This window comes from Rutilus rutilus, assembly GCF_951802725.1.
Source record: "Rutilus rutilus genome assembly, chromosome: 5".
NCBI classification, from domain to species: Eukaryota; Metazoa; Chordata; class Actinopteri; order Cypriniformes; family Leuciscidae; genus Rutilus; species Rutilus rutilus.
Window position 1 is genome coordinate 28,816,544 of NC_140213.1, and position 24,970 is coordinate 28,841,513.

Sequence of the window (24,970 nt, forward strand, 5' to 3'; positions counted from 1 at the left end):
TTGAAAAAAATTATTAAAGCACAACAGATGGAATGATAGAAAGATAGAGAATTAAGAATGATACCAAGAGTGACAGATAAACTTACAGAGAGAAGGAATGACAGAATTAATGATAGATAATAGTGGAATAAGAAAAAAGAACTATGGGAAGAATGATAAAAGAATTAAGAATGATAGAAAGAGATAGATAAAGACACAAAACAACCGACAGAATGACATAATTATATAATAAAATTATAAAATGAAAGAAGACAGACTGAACACCATGATAAAGGAATGACATGGAATGAAATGGAAAGAACGACAGATCGAATGACAGACAAACGACAGAAATAATTATCAATAAGAATGACCGAAATAGAAAAACAATAGAATGATTGAAATAATAATATATAAAATGACAGACAAATAAAATGATAGAATGAATTTAGACAAAGTGGTAGACAAAACCAGATAGAAAGAACAACAAAAAGAATGACAGAATTAAACAACAGGCCGATGAAGTGACAAAAGACAGACAGACAGACAGATAGATAGGTAGATCATTTGCAGACAAACACATCTGCATTAAAGACAGATAGAAGGACAAACGTCTCTCTTGTCTCGGCCCCCTTGTGGCCAAAGCTCAGAACAGACGCCTGTTTTCTCTGGACTGAGAGACGCTTGGATCAGAGCAGATTGTTCAAACAGCAGCAGCTGCTGGGAAAGGTTAGCCAGTTCAGATTCCAAGGCCTCAACGTGCAAAAACAAAACTCGAAACCTCTGCTTTCCCCCTCCGTCTCCCTCTTTCTCTCTCACAGTCCCTCCATGTTCAGCAGTACTGGGATGGAATGCATTTCGAAAACAGACTTTGATTTGTACGACTGTTTGCTGTGGGTGAGCTGGAAATTATACTCTGGGTCCACTGGGTTACGGCAGGTACCGGCGCTGTCAGGAAGCACATGGGTGTCGTATGCATGAGAGAGATGGAGAGAGAGAGAGAGAGAGAGAGGCTGTGCTTCCTTCTGATAGGGTCCCGTCCACCTCCACCCACCACACTGGCTCAATGCGAAATGATTCATTTCCTATTCTTTCAAAGGTGCGGGACATCTTAAGCTTCCTGGTTTTGTCATGACTGCGCATTCCCAAATGTGGCTCTATGCGTGGAAAACTATAATTCACGTGGCCCGTGGTTAAGAGCACACCAGGACGGACGCACAAACACACACACATAGACACACAACACAGGAAAAGACATAAAGCAAACACAAGCATCAGCTGAACAAACACTTCTGCTGCATTATAAATGCTTCACTTTACACCCCAATGCCTCCTAGAGGGAATAAATGAACCACTCAACACACACACACACACACACACACACACACACACACACACACACACACACACACACACACACACACACACACACACACACACACACACACACACACACACACACACACACACACACACACACACACACACACACACACACACACACACACACTCTAAGATTCGGTATGAACCTGTGGTGCACATTTAGCACAAACCATCTGTTGGCTATAAACAGAGGCTATTAAATTCACAAAAAGTTATTTTTATGCAATTTTACAGTAAGTCTATAATTTGATGTGTAAAGTCAAGAAAATAACTAAATTACATCATTAATTATCAATAATAATCATTAATCGTTAATTATAAAGTGATGTATTTAATTTTCAAAACTACACAGTAAAGTTCAAATGTTTGGTCTTTGTGAGAATTTCTTAATGTTTTAACATACAGTAAAAACAGTAAAATAGTGAAATATTATTACGAATTTAAAATAACTTTTTTCTACTGTAATATATTTTAAAATGTAATTTATTCCTGTGATGTCAAAGCTGAAATTTCAGCATCATTACTCCAGTCTTCAGTGTCACATGATTTTCAGGATTATTTAGAACAGCATTTATTTAAAGGGGTCATGAATTGAGAAATCATATTTTACTTGAGCTTTTGACATAAGACGTCATCATACTATAAGAATATCCTATAAGTTTAAGAACTGAAGATTTTCTTGTTAGTAAAAGATTTTATTGAAACCAATGTCTGATAATGACTCGTTTTGGAATGTGCCGATTTATGACTTCATAGAGATTTGAAAGAACTCATCTGCAGAAGAAGATCAACGCCTACTTCTACATCGTTACCACTGTCGCTTTATAGAGATGACGAGGAGAGAAGAGGATCACGGGACTAAAAATAACATTACCTTCCAAAATATCCTAATGCTAGGAATGTGGTTATTTATTTTCAACAATGTGAATGTCTCAGTTAAGCATTATCTATTTGTATTCGGTACATTTCACTGTGGATTCTATGGTAAATCAGTCACAATTTCGGCACAGGCTTTGCAAACAGACTTAAATGATATGGACTCAACAGTAATGCGACAATTGGTAACTGTGTTAATTTGAATGCCTGATCTGTGACCAGTGATTTCTGATATGTAATGATTCATGTACGGTTATTGCTGTTTATGTGTCAGTAAATCAAAACAGTGACTAAACGGTCAACTTTGCATTGTTTCTCTTACTAGGATGAAAATAATCTGTTATTTAAACTGTGATTAAATTATATATAGAAAGCGGTCAAAGAAAGCTCCTTTACAATCTCTGGAGCTGTCAATCAAACAGCGCAAGTTTATCAGTGACTCTCGACAAAACTCCCGTTACAATCAAGTTAATGACTCTTATTTACATCGTGTTTGCACTGTTAGTTATATTGAAAGCATTCATGCGAGTGCAGAAATTGAGTTACTATGACGAGATCACTGCATTCATGCGTGCAACGTGTCTGTGATCGGCTGTAATGCTCATCACCACAACTTTTTATGCCACAATCTAAATATAATGCCACAGATCTAAATTATGCTATAATCTACACTTTTCACTATTAGTTAACCTCGACAGCTGAAATAGTAAAAACATGTTCAAAGTTTCGAGAGAGTTCAACATGTAATACGTAGCTATTTCCTATGCAAATATGTCAGCCAATCACAGCAGTGGGCGTTTACACTGAAGTCTCACAGTAGACACGCCCCTTCAAACAGAGGCTAAAAATCACGGTTGGAAAAATGCCATTTATTTCTAAATTATGACGATTTTGATGTACAAATCATACTAACATTATAAGTGCAACCCAGGAAAAATAAAATAATAAAACAATGCAGTACATAACCCCTTTAAAATAGAATATCTTGAAACATTATACTGTCTTTGTCACTTTTGATCAATTTAATGCATCCTTACTGAAAAGTACTATTGTTTTCTTTCCAAAAAGAGTGTAAATAGTGATTTACATGCTAAGTTCACTTCAAAGGAAATTCTATCATCACCCTCACGTTGTTTTAAACCCATAGATAGATACAAGTCAGTAATTGGTCAAGAGATAAATGAAAAACGATAATATGACATAATATGACACTGTCTATTTTCATTCAAAAGAGACATTCTGCCTAAATGTCTCCTTTTGTGTTCCACTGGTTCGGAAAAGATGAGACGAGAAAACGATGACAGAATTTTCATTTTTGGGTGTGCTACTCCTTTAAGCTCTCAGCAGGCGTGTTGTTTATAGATATGTGCCACGTTTTCTCAGAGTTCAGTAAATGTCATCTTTCTATACATACCCAAAGCAGAAGAGTGACACAATGCTGATGTGTTTGTATATATAGATGCCGGCTGGTTCACACGCAAAAACAGGAATAAGAGCTAAGAATACATGCGAAACACACGCATATCTCACCTCTTTCCTCACACATTTACAAGTACAAAACAATACAGCGATGACAACACTGCGGGGAAAACCCACTACCAATCTTGAAACCAGAATTTCCCTTCTCTCTTTCTTCCGATTTTGTGCCGTTAAACATTTAAGACAAAATCAGGACTAAAAGAGAAACCTACTGAAATATAGATACACGCATATCTCCCCTCTTTCCTCACACATTTACTAGTACAAAACAATACAGCAATGACAAACTGCAGGGAAAACCCACAACCAATCTTGAAAGCAGAATTTCCCCTCTCTCTTTCTTCTGATTTTGTGCTGTTAAACATTTAAGACAAAATCAGGACTAAAAGTGAAACCTACTGAAATGTATATATATTATATATAAATACACACACACACACACACACCTATATACATTTACATTCACCGGCCACTTTATTAGGTACACTTGTTCAATCACATGGCAGCAACTCATTGCATTTAGGCATGTATACATGGTCAAGACGATCTGCTGAAGTTCAAACTTAGCATCAGATGGGGAAGAAAGGTGATTTAAAGTCCCCCAGCAATCAATATTGTATCTCTTAAAACTCATCTTTGATCACCAAAATTACACATTTAAAAAAAATGTTCTTTGAAAAAAAATTCTTCATGCCTTAAAATAGCTTGAATGTAACTCTACACCCTTGCATTGTGTAGTATATACGGATCCATGGATATGCAAATTAGCCCTGCCTCCACTCCACCATCACACCAGCTCAGAGATCCACTCGGGCAACTTACTGAGGTAAACGCTGCACAATGTTATTACTCTTTACAACGTCGGACAGTGCTGGGTTGTGACAGAAACCTGTGTAAAACCTGTGCCAAATCGTGTGTGAGAAGCAGACCCAGCAAATGAGCGGGAATAACGAAAGAGAGAGAGGTATTGACTTATGAATTTTCACATGGTTTCTCTTAAAGCAAATTAAAAACAACACATAAACATATAAACAACATAAAAACTTAATTTTCACCACAGGGGGACTTTAAGTGTTTTTGAACATTGCATGGTTGTTGTTGCCAGATGGGCTGGTCTGAGTATTTCAGAAACTGATGATCTGCTGGGGTTCTAGGGTTTACAGAGAATGGTCTGAAAAAGAGAAAATATCCAGCGAGTGGCAGTTTTGTGGGCAAAAAATGCTTTGTTGATGACAGAGGTGAGAGACGAATGGCCAGAGAGGTTTGAGCTGATAAAATGGCTAAAAAACCAAACACTTTCTGCAGATGAGCATCTCTGAATGCGTCCACCCTTGAATCAGACGGACAGCAGCAGAAGAACACACCGGTGACACTCCTGTCAGATAAGAACAGGAAACTGAGGCTACAATTCGCACGGGCTCACCAAAATTGGACAACAGAAGACTGGAAAACTGTTGCCTGGTCTGATGAGTATCGATTTCTGCTGCAACATTGAGATGGTAGTGTCATAATTTGGAATAAACAACATGAAATAATGGATACATCCAGCCTTGCATCAACGGTTCAGCCTGCTGGTGGTGTAATAGCGAGGGGGATATTTTCTTGGCACACTTTGGATCAATTGAGCATCATTTAAACACCACAGCACACCTGAGTATTGTTGCTGACTATGTCCTTCCCTTTATGACCACAGTGTACTCATCTTCTGATGGTTACTTCCAGCAGGATAATGCAACAGCTCAAATCATCTCAAACTGGTTTCTTGAACATGACAATGAGTTGACTATACTCAAATGGCCTCCAGAGTCACCAGATCTCAATCCAATAGAGCACCTTTAGGATGTGCTGAAGAAAGGGGAGAGTCGCATCATGAATCTGCAGCAAATGCGTGATGCTATCATGTCAATATGGACCAAAATCTCAGAGGAATTTCCAGCACATTGTTGAATCTATGCCACGAAGAATTAAGGCACTTTTAAGAATTAAGGCAACCCGGTACTAGCAAGGTGTACCAAATAAAGTGGCTGGTGAGTGAGTGTGTGTCAAGACTCAGAAATGTTTCAGGCTTCTCAATTATTAAATGAATGACCTTGCAAATCTAGTTAATATGCGCAAGGACACCAAAAAGACATTATGTATCTGTAAAGCACAGGGAATGTGTTAGCAACACATAAGAACAGTATTCTGACCTCAAAAAGGACACATTTCAACAACAAATTTCTCTTGCATGATAGACTTTAATTGGAAGTGCATTACTATACTTGTGATTTCTCCTTTTTAAATAAATAAATAAACCCTAAGGGACCAGTCAACATTATTTTCTGTGGTAACTGACATCATGCCACAAATACTGTTTATAGAGCTTAAAAAAAGCACAATGCAGAAAAAAATAGAAGATGGGAAAACAGAAGACTAGCATTCCGTAAATCTGCCCTGACAGCAATATATTAAAGAATACGTCTGGAAATATGAAAGATGAGACTACTCTCGTTAATAATCAAGATATAGATATAGAGCTACAGTATGTTGACCATAACCAAGGTTATGTCTCAGCCAATGGGAAATGATGAGAAGGGCTGTATTGAGCCGGTCTTTCGGCAGCTGGGTGGGCCTGAAGCACTGACTCTCCATCCATCAATAATTTAAGCCAGATTCTCTCAGATTGCATTCATATCGCTCGGAGTCAAACATGAAGCGGGTGGAACACAGATGATGTCCTCCGGTAAGAACAGGAGGAGACTATCAGTTCGGTTCTGAACACAGTGACAGCACAAAGCTGATAGAGACGTACAGTACGAGACGTGGTCAAGTGGAAATATGCAGAGTAAACGCTCGTCTGGTCTGATCACGCGCAAAAGAGCAGAAATGAGAGAGAATGATTTAAACAATAGATAAATCAATCTGGTAGAAAACTTCTGAGGAAATAAACAAAATGGTTGATACATGCAAACATGTGACCTGTGAAGTTGCTTTAGATAAAAGTACAAGTAGATAGATGATTAATGCAAACAAGGTGGACTAAAATAAAGGTTCAAATAAAAGAATAAACAAACCAACCAACCATAAAACATAATAAAAGGACCAAATCAGACGTTCCTCACACCATTGGTGATGGGGCCCTAAAAAGATAGTTAATGTATACAAATGTCCATTCTAAAGGTGACATCTTACTAAAAACATATATCCCCGAATAAACCTGCTGCCTAATGGTGCTTTGGATAAAAGCATCTGTTAAATGAATAAATGTAAATGCAAGCTGCTTGGCAGCTGTAAATAGTCAACAGTTAAGCTAATAGTTGAACTACAGAACACAAACAATGATACTGAAAAATGTTCCAGTTACAATTCATTCAGTATCGAACTTCTCTTTAAAACTTTTGACATAAAACTCCTAATTTCTAATGTAACAAGCATACACTCTGATGCCAGATTTAGAAATGTTTGCCCAGAGGTTGATGTGTATCTTTGGGGATGTGGCGGTCATCTTGGTAAGCACATTCTCCAAGATATCTGTTCCCAATGGTCTAAGATTAAGAAGGATGTTGAAGAATTCAAGAGATTTTGCATCACTAAATAAGGAAATGACTGGAGCTACTGTCAGTCTGTGGAGATGAAGCATAGATTTATACTGGCACATACATCCACTGACCCGATCGCACAAGATCAGGAGCGGACACTTGTCATATTTCAAACCCTGAATAATTGGATAAAAATATCTTTGCATACGGGCTCAGGCGGTGCATGAGGTTTGATAAGGTCAACATGAAATCAAAATGTCCCCATTTACGGTCCTAATACATGTTCCTGAGTGCACGATTCATCAGTGCACATTATTCCAAAAGGGAGAGAAAACAATCTTCATCTCTTCAAAATTAAGAACCTACTCCACCTCCATTTCCTTTTCAGGTGATGTCACTAAGGGGTCAAGGTTTGGCTGGTTGGCACAGCCCTGTTAACACCTGCTTGTAAAAGTCTTAACAACACCATCTGTCTACACTGATGTAGCGGTGTATACAAATCCTAAATATTTAAAATGTATTAAAATTTAGACCAAAATAATATAATATGAAGGAATATACATATACATGTATATATATAGAGAGTTTGATTTATTTAACATCATTAATGTGACGTGATGTAAAAGTTCCTGCTTCAAATGCAATCAATAACTTTTTTATAAAAGAACAAAACATGGGATTGTGTCAATTTTTTTTAACCAAAATGAATACACATGCCAACAAAATTCAAGATATGATACTTTTATGAGATCTTGCTTTTTGTATTATAGCATAATTATGATATAATTAAGCAGTATCACAAGAGCAAGAGAGCTGTTTTCACGAATATGGTCTGGTCTTGACTTGGTCTCAATTTAGGTGGTCTTGACTACAACACTAATACATTGACTACAACATAACCAGCTATTAATATTTTGTTGATTCTCTCTTGTTTTTGCATGTGTTCATAATTTCTTTGTATGACAGCCTGGCCAAAAATTACGTCCGCACATTTTGGCAGGTTTCATTGCATTATCACAAATAAAACAATTGAAGACTCCAAGAAAAACTATGTAATATGATTACAAAATCTTTAACACATTTTTTATAATATTATTTAAATAAAGGGTGAATATGTATATTCTCCATCTGATGTCTTTGACGTTGCAGCTCAGGATAGTCACTAGTATTGTTTGTGACTAGACTATACAGTTATCATTTGGAAATAAAATGGGTTGCAAATGCAATTTCATGTTGACTTTAAGTTCGAATAGAACAAAAAAAGTACCATTCTTGTTCTCTAAGCTGTGCTAAAGTCCCATGAGCGTAGAGGCGCTGTGCTGTGACCCTGAGAGCATGAAGCAGAACAGAACACATACCAGACGTGCTTCGATGTTCTAGCCAACTTCTGTCTATTACACACACAACCAGATATGCTGGACCACAAACACAAAACATTCAATTGCGTAATCACGCATTACATGCATTTAACATCTGCACAAGAGAGAAACAACAATACTGTCTCCAGTCAGTGAGTGTGTTTACATGCACAACACAAGGCTGATAACTTCCACAAATTAGCTTATTATAAATACCTGAGGAGATATTATAAAACATAAACAGACTGATTACGTCACCCGAATGGTGGTAATATCGTTTTTACAACTTTTAAAAATGTGGATGTATGCAAAAATACTTAGTGACATAAGACTAGATGGCTCTTGTCCAGTTATAAATGAGCAATACTGGGCAAGGAAAGAAAGCATGCAGATATTTCTCTCTGTGAGGGAGCTTTTTCCTGTGAGGAAATCTACACAGGAAGTACATAGTTTGATCTGCACATAGATTACATCACTGTCTGCGCCACTGTACTAGATTCATGCCAACAGACATGACTCGTGTAAAACGGTTCAAGACGTGCAATACTCCACCAACAACACTGAAATCATGAAAATCAAAACTCTAATATTTAGACAAATTAAGTTACGCACTGTTGACATGGAGCAAACTCCACCCAATAATGCACAACCACATGTTCATGATTTAATCAAAGCAAATTTCCTTTTTACTGAAGAATTCATTATGTGCTTTAATAAACAGTTACTTTAATAAAATAAAATAGAAATATTAGATGAAAAACTTACATTTAAAAAAATGAAACAAACTTAAGTTCAAGTACTAAAATGACTAAAACTGAGAAAAAAAGCAAAATAGAAACAACTAATAAATGACAAAATCACAACAAAATGCTAAAAAAATTTAATAAAATTAGAACTGAAAATGCAAAAATAAAACCATTAAACATAATAATAAATACTATAATAGCATATAAATAATACTAAAATAACACTTCTTTGCTGTGCTCACCTTGATGCAGTTGACCAGGTCGGTCTGGTAGTAGCGGTCGTGGTGTGCGTTAGCCGCCGCCAGTGTGAGAAGATATTCGTTCCTCGCATGGGTTGCTTTGGAGTTACAATCGCTTCTCTTTGCTTTCAACTGTAACACACACACAAGGTCCAAAACTTCAAGAAGTGCAAGATTCTGGAACATCCATTTAAAGAGAGAGTTCATGACATGTCATTCCAACACTGTATCATTTGACCTGAACCACCATCAGTTAAATGCAAATGTTTTTTTGTTTTTTTTCACTTACAGCTATAAGACTTTAAAGTGCTTGAGTTGTATGGATTACTTTTATGGTGAATTTTTGTTCTTTTTTGGAAAGTGTACACCAATGAGCCAAAATATTATGACCACCTGCCTAATATCTCTGTTCATTCGCGTGCCACCCAAACAGCGCCGACCTGCCGAGACATGGACTCTACAAGACCCTCTGAAGGTGTCCTGTGGTTTCTGGCACCAAGACGTTAGCAGCAGATCATTCCAGTCCTGTAAGTTGCGAGGTGGAGACATCATGGATTGGAATTGGTCCAGCACATCCCACAGATGCTCAATCAGATTGATATCTGGGGAATCTGTAGGCCAGGGGAACACCTTGAACACTCCATCATATTCCTTAAATCATTCCTGAAAAATGTGTGGCAGTATGCATTATCCTGCTGAAAGAGGCCACTGCCATCAGAGAGTGACATTTGTCATGAAGGGGTGTTCCTAGTTAACAGCGAAATTTAGGTAGGTGGCAAGTGTCAAACTGACATCCATATGATAAGACAGTCCAAGTAAAACATCGCACAGAGGATGATCACACAAGAGCCGCCAGCTGTCCTCGTCCCACAGTGCATCCAGGTGCCATCACTTCCCCATAAACGATGCCGATATACATGGCTGTCCACATGATGTAAGACAAATGGGACTCATTGGACCAGATGACCTTCTTCTACTGCTCCAAGTTCTAGTTCTGATGCTTGTGTTCCCATTGTAGGTGCTTTCGACTGTGATCATGGGTCATCATGGGCACCCTGACCAGTCTGCGTCTCCACAGCACCTTATGCAGCAGGGTGTGATGTTGTTACACATTTCTCCCATAACCATCAATCAAAATTTCAGTGACTTGTGCCACAATACAGTTCGGACCAGCCTCTGTCCTCTGAATAGCCTTCGTTGCCCTTGTGCATCAATAAGCTTTGGATGCCCAAACCTGTGTCTCAATTTTGTGGTTTGTCGCTCCTCTGGATCATTGTCCGTAGGTTCCCACACCTGCTGACCAGGAACAACCCACAAGCCTTGCCATTTCAGAGATACTCTGACCCTGTCAGTTGGCCATAACAATTAGAACTGGATATGTGACATTGTTAGCAATTGATCAACATGTGTTGCTTCACCTGCGAGTGGTCATAATGTTTTGGCTCATCAGTGTCTACTACCTATTGTATGGAAAAGCTCAGAACCTTTTTTTTTCTCAGAAGAAAGTAAAGAATTCAGCTGAGTAAAATATGAAAAAAATAATAATTTTTGTTTTCATAAATCCTTTAATAACACTCCAACCCAGTCATAATGTGTCTGACAGAAGACCCAAACACACATGGCCTGTCACACTAAAGAGCAGACCAGGTTTTAGATCGGAAGCTAAATGTTTTTTTTTAAAAAAAGGAAAAAAAAGGGACAGACAGGGGTGTTTACCTTTACACTGGCCTTCTGTAAACTTATCCTGGATTGGAACAGGCCCAGCTTTGACCTGAGAAAACACAGAGCAGGTATTATAAATCACAGACATATCAGACCCAGAGGAAGGAACAAGCAGGATAAATGAAAGCCCGGATCAAAACCTTCCCAGATACGTGCAGAGGAAGAAACAGACATTATAAATCAAACTAGAGTAGATCACTCCAGCAACCTGTGAAAGGAAGGAAGAGGCTTTATAAAACTGGCAACAATCTGGTTATACCATCACTGAGATAACTTCTTATCTTAAAGGTACAGTTGACCCCAAAAATAATCACTTATTCACTCTCATGTCATTCCAAACATGTTTGACTTTTTTTCTGAAGAACACAACAGGAGATATTTTGAACAATGTCCGCACTGCTCTCAACTATACAATGACAGCTCCATAACGGAAAAATGACATCAATAAAGTTGTGAATGTGCACTATATTCAATATCTTCTGAAGTCATATGACAGCTCTGCATGAGAAACAGACCTAAATATAATTTGATATGAGATGAAAATCCTCCCCTCCACCAGTGTTGTTATAGCTAACTAAAATTTAAAAACTAAAACTATTATATTGCTAACTGAAATAAAATATTAGATGGAAAACTTAAAAAGCTAAAATATATAATAAAATGACTAAAACTAAAAATTAAATATAACTAAATTAGTCAATATATATAATATAACTAATATAAACAACAAAAGCACATATCAAAATGACTAAAACTAAAATTAAAATGAAAACTAAAAATATATAAATAAAAGCTAATTCAAAATATTAATAAATACTATAAATAATAGTAAAAATGCTGCCCTCCACTGTAGCTCTCATTCATGCTTCTGCATATTCAGATTTAAAAACAAAGCCATTTAGTGGCACTGACGTCAAACTGCAGGACTTGGCATCCTAATGTGCCAAGCTTGAAAATTTGGAGGCACAAATGAGACTTTCAGAAAATAAATTATATTTGAGGCTGTTCCTCAAACAAAGCAATTGCATGACTTCAGAAGATTACGAATACAGCACATACCATTGTATGGACTATGGTGTTTTTTGGTCACGTTATAGAAAAGAGCATCTAAGGGCCTGTTTACACCTGATCACTTCATGCATTTTTTTACTGATAGGACAGCCATCTGATTTGTTGAAACTGTACTTTACAGTTGGCCATGTAAATGTGTCTCCACAAAACAAATGTGAATCCGATCTTCAATTCCAGCGCTATATGTAAATTCAGGTCAACCAAAGCAACAGATATGAGCTTCATTTTATTTATTTATTTATCAGCATATTTTGCATGGTAAATGTTTTTTTATTACCATTTTGGGAGTAGTCAAATTTACATATGTGGCTTCAACAACCAGATGCGTTTTCACTTGTCCAGTTTCTTTTGGAACGTGTCTGAAACCACTTCCTGAAGTGGTTTTGAGTGATCAGATTTAAATCAGTCTAGAAAGCGTTTTGGAGGGCATTTACACCTGGTCTTTTCGTGATCCGATAGCTATCCGATCAGAGAAAACTCATGAAGTGACCAGGTGTAAACAGGCCCGATGACATGCTTTAAAACTACTACTTTTGCCTTCCACGAAAAAGTCACATGGGTTTGGAATAACATTATGATGACAGAAGATTCGTTTTTGGGTGAACCATTTCCTTTAAACTAAAACTGAAGGTTTTTATAACCAACTATGTTTAAATTCAAGAGTCGAAAAAATAAAAAAGGACAGGCAAAATTACACTATCCATCTATGAAAAGTCATTAAAAGTTGTTTGAAGAAATTCTAAACATCTAATTTTCTGCGTTTATGTCTGGATTCAAAGATAACTTCCTCATCACAGAGCCCTTTCATTAGAAATCAGAGTTGCTCTGGAATCTGATACACTTTGATTCATTAAGTCTGCATGAAAATTAAGGAAACCGACAGATTCACTCCCATCTTCCTTCTGCTGCTGAGAACAAGAACTGATTCTAATTCAGCTTTACTGCCAGCCATGCTAAACAAGCAGGGCAACATCGATAGCCAAAATCAATAGAAGAACTGAGCGAGGAGCTCACAACGCCATGCCACTGGACTCGTCTTTCGCCTCTCTGTCTAATCCGGTCTTGGCAGAGGCTTTGAAATGGCAATTGTAGTGTGGGTACAAATGGCCCTTGAAGATGAAGAGAGATGGTTGAGTGTGTTTAACAAATTCTGTATCGGGCTAATAAATTGCTTTGAACAGAGTGGGGTATTCCCTACTGGGGGCTTAAGTATCAGCCAAAGAAATACATATTTAATGAAGGCATATCAACTCAGCGACACATCTTTAATGCTGAGGACATTTTAAGTTTGTGATTCTGAGCTGAACATCTTCTATAAAGGCGGAAAACTGCTCAGCGCAATAAATTTTTTAATTCCAATTCCAAGATATGCACAGTTTTATGGATACAGCATTCCCTGTCGCTCAAACAGTAGAGCACGGCACTAGCAATGGCAATTTGCTAGGAAAGGAAAGCATGTGATAAAGCGTACATTGAATGTAATGAAAGTCATTTTAGAAAAGTGTCTGCTAAATCCATAAATGATTATTTAAAGGGTTAGTTCACCCAAAATTTTTAATTCTGTCATCAACTACTCACCCTCATGTCATTCAAAAACCATAAGACTTTTATTCAACCTCGGAACACAAATGAAGATATTTTTAAAGAAATCAGAAATTTTGTTCAATCACCCAAAACTCTGATGGTTCAAAACATTCATAAAGAGATTGTAAAATAAATCCATTTGAACAGAGCAGTTTAATCCACGTCTTCTGAAGATCCACAATCACTTTATATGATGAACAGATTGAATTTAAGCTTATATTCACATATAAACATTTAGTGACGGAAGCTGAAGCATGAGAACCAATTAGGTTCATTCTCGCTTGTTACGCACTTTTGAGCTTCTGTTTATGTTCGCTGTGGATTAAACTGCTTGATTCATATAGATTTTTTTACGATATCTTTATGAACGTTCTGAAGTGTCACATTTTTGGGTGAATGGACTTTCAACGGAGGGACAGAAAGCTCTCAGATCTCCATTTGTGTTTCGAAGATGAACTAAAAAGGGGTTTGGAACGACATGAGTGAGCAATTGATGACAGTTTTCATTTTTGGGTGTACTGTCCCTTTAAGCTCTAATAAAAAATAAAGTCCTATTATCTTAATGTCTAAAGTAAAGGTTTATCATGCATGTACAAATTTTCCATGCAGCATTTTGCAAAATTGCATAAAATGTATACAAATTTCAACCAGTATATTGTTTCAACCAGAATATTGTCCACTCCTAGTGGTTATTCTTTAATTAATGGGACTCAATTAATTAACAAGCACATGTGAAGTGTGTGTTTCTGTTCCGGACACCTCTGGGACCGTTTGCACCTGCAATACCAGACGTGCTTACTTGGACTCAATGTCAGCCTTTTCCCGCACAGCCTGGGCCATCTGCTCCAACTCAAAGTATTTCTTTTTGGACTTGGCCAGATCCTTCACTGAATCCTGGAGCTCCGCCTGGATCCGACCCAGCTGCTCAATGCACTGTGGGCGGCCACCGCGGGAGAGCAGAGAGAAATGATGTTAGAGAATTACAGCACACGACGGATCAGGCCGAAGGACCGAGGGCCGAGGTTGGTACCTTTTTCAGCTGCTGTTCTTTGTAGAGGCGTACGGTTTTGGCGGGGTCCGTAATCTCGTTCTTGTAGTTCTCGCAGACGTTGAGGCGAGACTGGGTCACCTGCACGGTGCCTTCAAGATAAGCTCTCCACACTCCATACACATTCCTACAGTAAGACAAAACATGCTTACTAATTGTAAACACTATTTATGGATCAATACTCTCATGCAAACAGAAGCAACAGACCAATATTTGAACAGTTGCACATGGGAGTTTACGCATGGTCAGTCATGATCAATGAATATAATCATGGCAAATAAAGAGTAACCTACAAGTTGCATTAAATCACAGAGGTCTGTATTAAATAAGGGAAATCTTTGCATACATTTAAAAAGTACCAGAGTGGATACATTGGTTATCTTCTTATGAGCACATAGTCACTGTAGTGTGGGAGCCTTTTAATTAAAAGGGGACCTATTATGCAAAATATTGTTTTTGAACATAAATATGTGTATATGTAGTGTGTGTACACGACCACCCTATTGTGGTAAAAGTTATTTTCCCCATAAATCTGAAACAGTGTCTCAAAATGAGTCATTCAGAAACGTGCTCCAATGTAAATGTAAAAATTTTTTAGACCGTTGTTGTCAGATTTGATTGGTGATTTCAAATATAAAATTTAATCATAAGCTTGGAGAAACAGCTTTGGAGAATTTAATGTTTCCCCATTCAAAAAGATAGGAGCTGCACTTGGATGCCCGAGAGGCGTTTCAAAGATGGCCGCAGAGTGAAATGACTTGGCTGTACACAGTCCGCCATGTTTATCTCCTCACCAGGGGTTTTCATTTATAAAACTGTGCGTAGGATCCTTACTAAAAGTGTACGTGTCGTGCACCGGAAAGCCAAAAATGTTGTACGGCAAAAAATCTGACTTACAAAAGCGTGTGTACGCCAGAACCTGCGCAAATTCGCAAAATTCCCTTTATAAATCCCAGTCAGCGGAAGATTGCGTGCACATGCGTCTCCTCCCCAAAATAAGCATATATGGAGTTTATAACGCCTAGTTTTACTATGAAAATCCTCATCTGCATATCTTTTGCATGTTTCCATGTTTAACAGTACAAGACATTAGGAAAATATGAGATACGAATGTGCCGTCACATTAAATTGCTAAAAATCATAGTAGCCTATCCTTGCCTGGATTTTGAATAAATAAATCAAATAGTATAAAATATATTTCAGAAAAAGTTTCTCTCAATCTTTTCCATGGGCAAAATAGTATTTTTAATTGCTTTATATTTTTAATGGAAACAGATAGGCCTTATTGTGCATTATTGATCATTATTTGACCGAAAATATTTTCGTAGTTCTGTTATTATAATGCCCTAAGCAATCCTCGCTGTAGTTAAAACATTAAAGCACAGCATTCCACAGGATAAGTGTTCAAAAGCGTCCCATCAACAACAAATATTTCTATTTATTAGAATATAAAAAATACTGTAACTTCTCGGAAATTATTTCATGTAATTTGAATGGCATATTTAATCTAAATGTGTATATCAGATGTAAAACATAGTTCAAATCATTCTTTTATTTATTTAAACTAGTATTGTGAACATGCACTGTATTTATGATTAGGACTTAGGATTTAAAGTGGTTTTCCTTCATCTGCAGTCAGTCCCTCAGCTCACCATTGGTGTCACCAAACTGCTCCGTCTCCAGAATGTTCGCACGCATGGGTCATGAGTCATGGGTTCGCACGCATGAGTTTGCGTGCAGGTGAGCAAATTTTCCCGTCAAGTTTTTTTTTCTAAATCACAACTTATGCGTCAGAAGTGTGCATTATTGCGAAAACGCCTCTTTCAGGGCCTGCTTTGTGCGTACGCAATGGTTATAAATGAGGCCCTAGAGCATTTAACAGCAGCATTCAAGTAAGAATTGTATTCTATTAAAGGTTGTATCAGTGATTTCAGGCCCAAATTTTTTTTATCACATTCATCTAATCTTTCCTAATGATCCGCTAGCTGCCCGCCCCATAAGCATGCTGTCAAAAAAACGCGTCTCTGTAGGCAGCCTAGGCTCTGAAATCTGCACACAAAAACAATTGGTTTCACCAACCACTCAAAACCAAAATAAATAGTGTTCCAACCAATCACCAACAGGGGGAGGGGGTTGTGAGGTTTTGAGCTCGTGCACGGCTGCACGCGAAGTCGGAGCTGAAGAAGAAGCTGGCTCAAAACCTCACAACACCCTCCCCCTGTCAGTGATTGGTTGGAACACTGTTTGTTTTGGTTTTCAGTGGTTGGTGAAACCAATTGTTTTTGTGTGCAGATTTCAGAGCCTAGGCTGCCTACAGACACGCGTTTTTTTGACGGCATGCTTATGGGGCGGGCAGCTAGCGGATCGTTAGGAAAGATTAGATGAATGTGATAAAAAAAAATGTTGGGCCTGAAATCACTGATACAACCTTTAAAGCTACTAAAGTTATTCAACAAAGAGCAGTGAGTGATTTTCTGTTTTTCTTTTGTTGTTTGATTCATATAACAGCATAAACAGCAGTAGATACTGTATATTACACTGTGTCACTTTAATACACAGATCTAATATCCACATGCGATTTCTTTATCTGCTGTTAACGTTCACAGACATAACCGACTGTTTATGTGAACTTTGTGTTTGTTTGTTTTTTGACATAACCTTAAAGAGAACTTTATACTCACGGGACGTGCCGTCTGACATCCAGCTTTCTGTGCGAGTGCTTTGGATGTGTGCGCTCAAAAAAACATATATCAGAAGTTTAAACTGATATGTCTTTAAAACGCATGCAAATAATAACTTTCATGATAATGAAGAACTACAAAGTCACGTGAGCGTGACCGCGGTAGATACAATAATCAAAACGAAACCGATGTTTTAGTTTTTGGCAGAGTATCAGAGGCACGAACTGTAAAAGCTCTGCCCTCTTCTGGAAAGTGGGGTGGGGAGCAGCAGCTCATTTGCATTTAAAGATACATGGTATAATAAATGACCTGTGGGGTATTTTGAGCTGAAACTTCATAGACACATTCTGGGGACACCTGAGACGTATATTACATCTTGTAAAAAGGGGCATAACAGGTCCCCATTAACTTAATTTCCTTTAGCTCATGTAGTTCTATTTGAAACAACTCACCATCATGTACATCCAAATGTTTATTATTACCATGCCAAGTGTCAAATAATAAAATAGCAGTCCTATAGTAGTCAGAAAAACATTTTTTACTTTCCGCAGTGAAATTAATCACTAGACAACTTTAAAACTTAATTATGGCAGTGTTGTAAGACTCAAGAAACAAACTCACTGTAAAGCACCCAGCGGGAAAATGATAGTCATTAAACATCAAGATCATTATGATTTCACCATAAACTTTATTCACTCACCTGTAGTCTGTCCTCTGATCATCTGGTTTGATCCCAGGCCAGTCCCTCTTTAAATACTGACTTGCCAACTTCTGCAGTGCCTAAAAAATATATAAAAAACAAAAACCAGCATAAGATGGTTGAATTTGTTTGGTTTCTCAAGCTACATCACAATTCCATTGCTATCCCTCATAAATAGTAAGCGAAAGACAAAGTAGTGCATACAAAATCATAGTATACTGGTATGCCAAATGTGCCTATGAAATGTTTTTTTTGGGGGGGTAATATTAATCACTTACGCAACAGACTTTTTCAGCTGAAAAAAAAAGAGCTACATTTCAAAAGCAGAATCTAAAAGTTTTCATGAAATTCTAAAAATTCATTCATGAATTTTAAGCTAATTAATGTTAATTCTTAAATTGCAAACACAAGCACAAATAAACAAGGACAAAACATTTAATTATGTGGATGCCTACTATCAAAAATGCTTTGCCTGTAGTGTGCCGTTATAAAAGCATGTGAATTTCAATGCAACCTCAATGTCTTCGCATATTTTGTGTTTTCGAACATGAACACAAAGCAATTAACAGGCCATATGCGTGTTCTCATGACCCTGTCATCGAACACCATTTATCACTAGCACAAACACACAACACGTTACAAAGCAACCCAAATTCCAACGACTGTGACATATGTTTGCTGTTGGCATGAAGAACGGGGAGTGCGTACGGGTTCCTTTGGGAACGTCAAAGGCCTAGGCTAGAAATTACAGTTCCATCCCTAACTGCTCAAACGCCACCTGACATATGGTGAAACGAACAAGGCGGCCCTACTTCCTAATATTTTCACTATAGAGCCCTGGCCCTCTTCCGCCATATTGTAAATGGAGGAGGAGAGACGAACCTCTATTTGAGGCTGATTAGCCGCTGGCTTTCATAGCGGCCCATCCCCACCTGCCCGCTTCCCAGATAGCAAACTACGGCGCTCAAAGCCGCTCGCTGTGAACACAGCATCTACAGTGCGAGCGGATGAGAGCATGGCATGTGTTTGTGTAAGCAGCAGGGAATGAGGCAGGAGAAAGGAGCCCTTCTCTTCAGCTGAGGGCGGCGGTGTGGCACAGACTGGCCTCTTTCAGCCCCTCAACAGGACATTACAGATCAGCTGGGCTGACGCCTTTTATTTTCCTTCCTCTGCATGACTCCCTCAAGCATATTAGAATAATCACTGGACATGTTTTTCAACGCTGGACACGCACACACATACACACTTCCAAAGAAAACAAGACGGAATAAAAAGGTCAAAGAGAAAAGAAAACTTAAAACAAAAAAGACTTAGTGTGTACAAGGTTGGGCGATACGTTAAATATTAACAATATACTCTATATGTTGCTGGAGAAATACACTTGAGCAACAGTAAAAATCTTTATTTGACTTTATTTGCCAATAAAGCCAATATTTGACTATGACTTTATACTAGTTTTGCAATCTTTTGAAAAACTAAAAATGAATTGAATTGAATTACTTTGTGAACAACTTAAAAATATTTAATTCAAATCGATTCAAAAACTGATTCAATGACTCATTCAAAATGAACACATTCTTCATAGATTTTAGTCAAAAAATATGCAATTAAACATTGTTCATTACTTTATAAATGCTGCTGTTTACATCTGTGTATATAAATACAAATAATTATAAATTATCAAATATTATTTCTGCCTTGTTCATTTAGTAATTTAGAAAAACTGTAGAAAACCAAAAAATGTGTATTCAATACAAATTAAATAAATAAATAAATAAATAAATAAATAAACCTTTTAGCAAATAGATAAATATGGTAATGTATATTGAATATCTAAAAAAAACTGAAAAAACTACAACATAATTTGTTTTAAACCAAATAATTTATTAAAAATAAAACAAACATTTAGCATTTAGAAAATATATAAATATACCAATGTTTAAATATTTTTTAAATAAATCGATATAATTTTAAATAAATAAAAACACCCTTTTAAACTCATAAGAATAGAAACATCCTTTTTCATATCCAAATACTGCAAATTTCAATCATATGTATTTTTTTTACTGAGAAACACGCAAACATACACCACAAAATAAAGAAACAAAGAAGAAAAAGGGTACTGGACAATGACTGGTAAGTGCGGCACCAGAAAGACTGACACAATATCGACAACACGACTGCTGTTTCTTCAGAACTGAGCCGCTGCGGTCAGCCAGCAGTAAACACAGTCCGAGCAAAGCCATAAGAATTTCACATGAAAGAAACAGGAGCCACTAATGTAAACATGAAGAAAAATTAAATGACCCAGTCTAAACATTCAATCAGGCAAATCGGACGAAACAACAGAAAGATTCAGAAATGTCCTGTCAAATAAGGCCTGAATCTCTCAAACCTGACAAGAACGCTTGCTAATGGCCCAGTTAAGGATGTAAGCATGAATGTTTTTCAGCAAACTGTTCTGGTTGCCGTTACTGCATTGTGGCCACTTCAGTGTTTGTTGGTAAGAAAGTATCTGTTAAGACATGAGGCCACACACTGCTCCCTGTAGATTCAGGAGAGAGGTGTTCAGATTCAGGTGATTGTTGCTTCCAAATGAATGGCAGTCTACAGGTGTGTCTCATGTACATTAAAGCCATAGGAGTCAATTCAAGACTTCCGCTGTCGAGCTCAGGAAAATACAGGCAAACACACCACTTCATCTCTATAAACAGAAGGTGGAGTGGTTGTCATAGCAACCGGAACAATCGCCCTGTGCGGTCCAGATAAGGTTGACCACTGATTTGAATCCATGCTCTAATAAGGTGTGCCCAGCTAACTCAAAGCTGTGCTGTATTCCGTCATAACAGAACATGGGAAAATTGCATTAATGACCCTGCCTGTTTTTATCGGTTAATTTCTGACTTGACATGAAAATGCAATACCATCTCAGAAACATGCAAATGTTAAAGCTAAAGCATGTCATTTCTGGGACTCTAGAGCCACCAAAAAAAAAAAAAAAAAAAATCTTATATATATATATATATATATATATATATATATATATATATATATATATATATATATATATATATATATATATTATATATATATATATATATATATATATACAGGGGTTAAAGTGGGCCGGAACGGTCCGGAACTGCGTTCCGGCACCTCAGATAAATAAATAAATAAATAGATTCAAATCAATTTATCATTCTCATCAAATTCAATGATTCTCATCATTCATCAAATCAAAACTGAATATCACCGCCTGGCCGCGCCTTCACAAACACGCTTCCCGACGTTACGTTCTCAGTCACGGTTCTCCTGTCTGATTTGAGTGCATCTGCACCGGTTCACGCCTCCCCTCCCCGCTGAACGGCAGCAACTACAGTGTGTGATTGCACTCACGGTGGTTGAGCTTGGTAAAGTAAGTTTTGGGTTCGATATTCGCCGGACATTTGTTTTCCCTTGTAATATATTTTATTATTTATTATTATATTATATATATTATATTTATACCTGAGAATGCTTTGACGCGTTTCCACAGCGCATGATACTCACGTCTGCCAATTTGAGAGTCTGTCAAAACAAATAATCTAATGACAAAGTTTTAAAGCTATTTCTTATAAAAAAAAATGTTGGCCTTCAAAAGCCCTAAATTGCACATATGTTGGTCAGAGAAATCCATATTTTCTCGGGGAAGGATGCCCCCGAACCCCCCTAACTACCGCACATTTCTGTCAGTTTTGGACTTCCCATCTTTATATTTAAATTTACATTGTGAAAAACAAGGTTGTGTTCCATATTGTGGTGTTCAGCAATTTTTACATAGTATCGTCATCATATCAGTGTAGATGTAGATGGACCAAAATAAAAACATTAAAATAAGTATTAAATAAGTATTGTGATACTTGGTGCCACAGTGACAATCTTGTCCCAAAAAGTATTGCTATACCACGATACTCAATATGTAGTCCCATGGCGAGTCATTTTTCCCTATTGGACCACCACAAAATTTGAGGGTTCCCCCACCTGCCAAATCCCACTTTAACCACTGTATATATATATATATATATATATATATATATATATATATATATATATATATATATATATATAACACAATTTTTTTTATATTTTTAAACACAACCCGTCTAAGCAAAAACAACATGACATGGCCCAAACTCACTAAGTCAAGCCTGAAGTTGACATTTCAGACATTTCCAGAAATCTAAAATACCAATAGCTTATTTTTAGTAAAGGCCCTGACACACCAAGCCGATGGTCGACCGTCGGCCAACGTCTTAATTTTCATCGTGTCAGTATTGCGTCATCATAAAAATCTATCATTTGCATGTGTTTTTATAGCCAGTTTAAACGTTCAAGCAAATTTTAATTGTTCAAGCGCAATAAGATGCAAAAGAGAACCGAATGGACTACTTACACAACTACTTCCGCGTTCTAGTTAGTACAAATATCGGGAGTTTCCGGTTAGAGCGTTCAGCGCACCTACATACATGAGAATGCAGATTATCACTATGTTTTATGGCTGCCAATTGATTAAAAACAATGAATACTGATCTCTGTATTAATTATCTTGAGCCTGCTGAAATGTTCCTATAAATATATTTTCTTTCCAACTGTGCATTCTGAATAATAAATAGGCTAAAATGTATCCACTAAGCTGCAGCAGTCCTATATGCTCGTCTTCTCATTAACAGTTTTTTTTTCTCTCTTTCTGACATTTCATACCTGTTGGGTTTACATTTTTAAATGAAATTGACTATTAAAAGGATTGCTTGTGTGCGCTGCTGTTTATTCCAGTCTTTTAAAATAGTTGAATGAATGAATGCTTGCGAGGTGCCTGTAACAATGTTAAATAGGCTAGGCTATTTAATCAATAACGCACACAGCGTAGAGGAGAATGACAGTCAACTACTTTGAATATTGTAGCATTTTGGGCATAACATGTAAATAGTGAAAAGATTGACATTGAAACATTTTTAAATATTTAATCCAAATAAATAAATGTTCGTGGTTCGTACTGATGTTATTCATCTGTTCTCATACACTTCAGCGTCGCGGTCACTAGTTTAGACGAACACTGACACCCTGTGGTGAAATAATGGCGTATTTTTAACACCCGCTGCTTTCTCAGGTCGGCTTGGGTTGGATTATAACTTCATGTCCCGATGAGTTTGGAAAATTCTGCACACAGTAAACATCAGAATATACTTTCTCCTGTCAATAAAAATTGCAAAAATTTTTAATCTTATTGCGGACAATCATTTTAGGTGGTGTTTGTTCAACTCATTGACCACAGTACATTGAAAGTAAACATAACCGGAAATAAGTAAGACGTACTATTTCCAAACGGAAGTGCGTCACGAAGCTCAGTGCAAGTGGTCAATTTGGTACTTGCACGAATGTCTGAGACGGCACATATACCCGAAGCGCGTGCTCCTTTCACGTCCTAATAGGTTTCTACACGGTGAAATACACACAAAAAATTGTGTCAAAAATGTTTGTATTGGTGCGTATTCATGTAAACGCAGTCAGTTATGTCTTAGGTGAGAGTAAACAGTTGAGGGGAAAATCAGTGTATATTGGATGTGTCTATCATGTCTTAAAGTGACAGAAGCCTAATATAGCTTACCTGCTGATGTTTATCATTATTGTTAATCAAACAACAAAAGACAGAGAAAATCACTTACTGCTCTTGACTGAATAACTTGTTCAATTTCTGCAGTATTTTATTACTATAGACCTACCTGAAAAAATAATAATTATAATCTCTTGGAAGCAGTTGTTCACATCAAAACGACAAAAACAATTACCGTTTTTCATTTTTTATGTGGTGGGGTTAGTAAAAACTGGAGTCCACACTGTGAAAAATAATATTTATTCCTTTTTCTTTTATTTATATACTGATTATTGCTATAGCTTTTTACTATGGTAAATTTATTTACGGAAATATGGTTAATGCAGGTGTGGCTTAGGCAGACAGGGCAGTGCACTAACAAAATATTCATCCATTTGGAAACATAGATCCATACAATAAACTGCCAATAATGTAAAGTGTTAAAAAATACATTAAAAATGGCTCAGCATCTTTACAAAACAGTTATTTACAAAAAAGTTATTTTGATCTTTGACCTTTATACACACTGCATGCTATTGTAAGGACTCTGGAGGTCTGTCAAAGCCTCATCTTCATCCATGTACAATTCAATATGGCAGCTACCTTGAACAAGGCCTATAGCCAACAACCTGTCATATAAAACCCACACAAAACACAGAGCCGCAAACGTAGAGAAAATGGATCAGTCTTTTCAGATCCCAATACGCTGTTCCCATTCACCAAAGTAACCTGGTTACCGGTTGAATTTATATCGATGTAAACAGTCAAGTCCCGCTCTATAGTTTTTCACATTAAAAAAAGCTGTTAACTCAGAAATACAGTATGTCACAATACAGAAGTCAAGTCCTAACTTCCATTACATGGTGACTTACAGTTTGCTCAGCAAGCATGAGATGATGTGGAAACCAAAAAACATGGTTAAAACAAGTCAATAAAATCTTAAATTAAACGCCTTCC

General features: G+C 37.1%; 1 protein-coding gene across 2 annotated transcripts in view; it reads right to left on the bottom strand.

Annotated features, from left to right (window-relative positions):
- fchsd2 (FCH and double SH3 domains 2) overlaps positions 1-24,970 on the bottom strand; it is a 102,190-nt gene that overhangs the window by 23,844 nt on the left and 53,376 nt on the right. For both annotated transcript variants that reach the window (XM_084409496.1, XM_084409495.1), the window contains exons 4-8: positions 18,385-18,464; positions 14,986-15,130; positions 14,755-14,888; positions 11,295-11,349; positions 9,582-9,710 (exon numbers count right to left, since the gene is read on the bottom strand). In XM_084409496.1, coding sequence (XP_084265622.1) covers positions 9,582-9,710; positions 11,295-11,349; positions 14,755-14,888; positions 14,986-15,130; positions 18,385-18,464 — 543 coding nt within the window. The remainder of the gene's footprint in view (positions 1-9,581; positions 9,711-11,294; positions 11,350-14,754; positions 14,889-14,985; positions 15,131-18,384; positions 18,465-24,970) is intronic.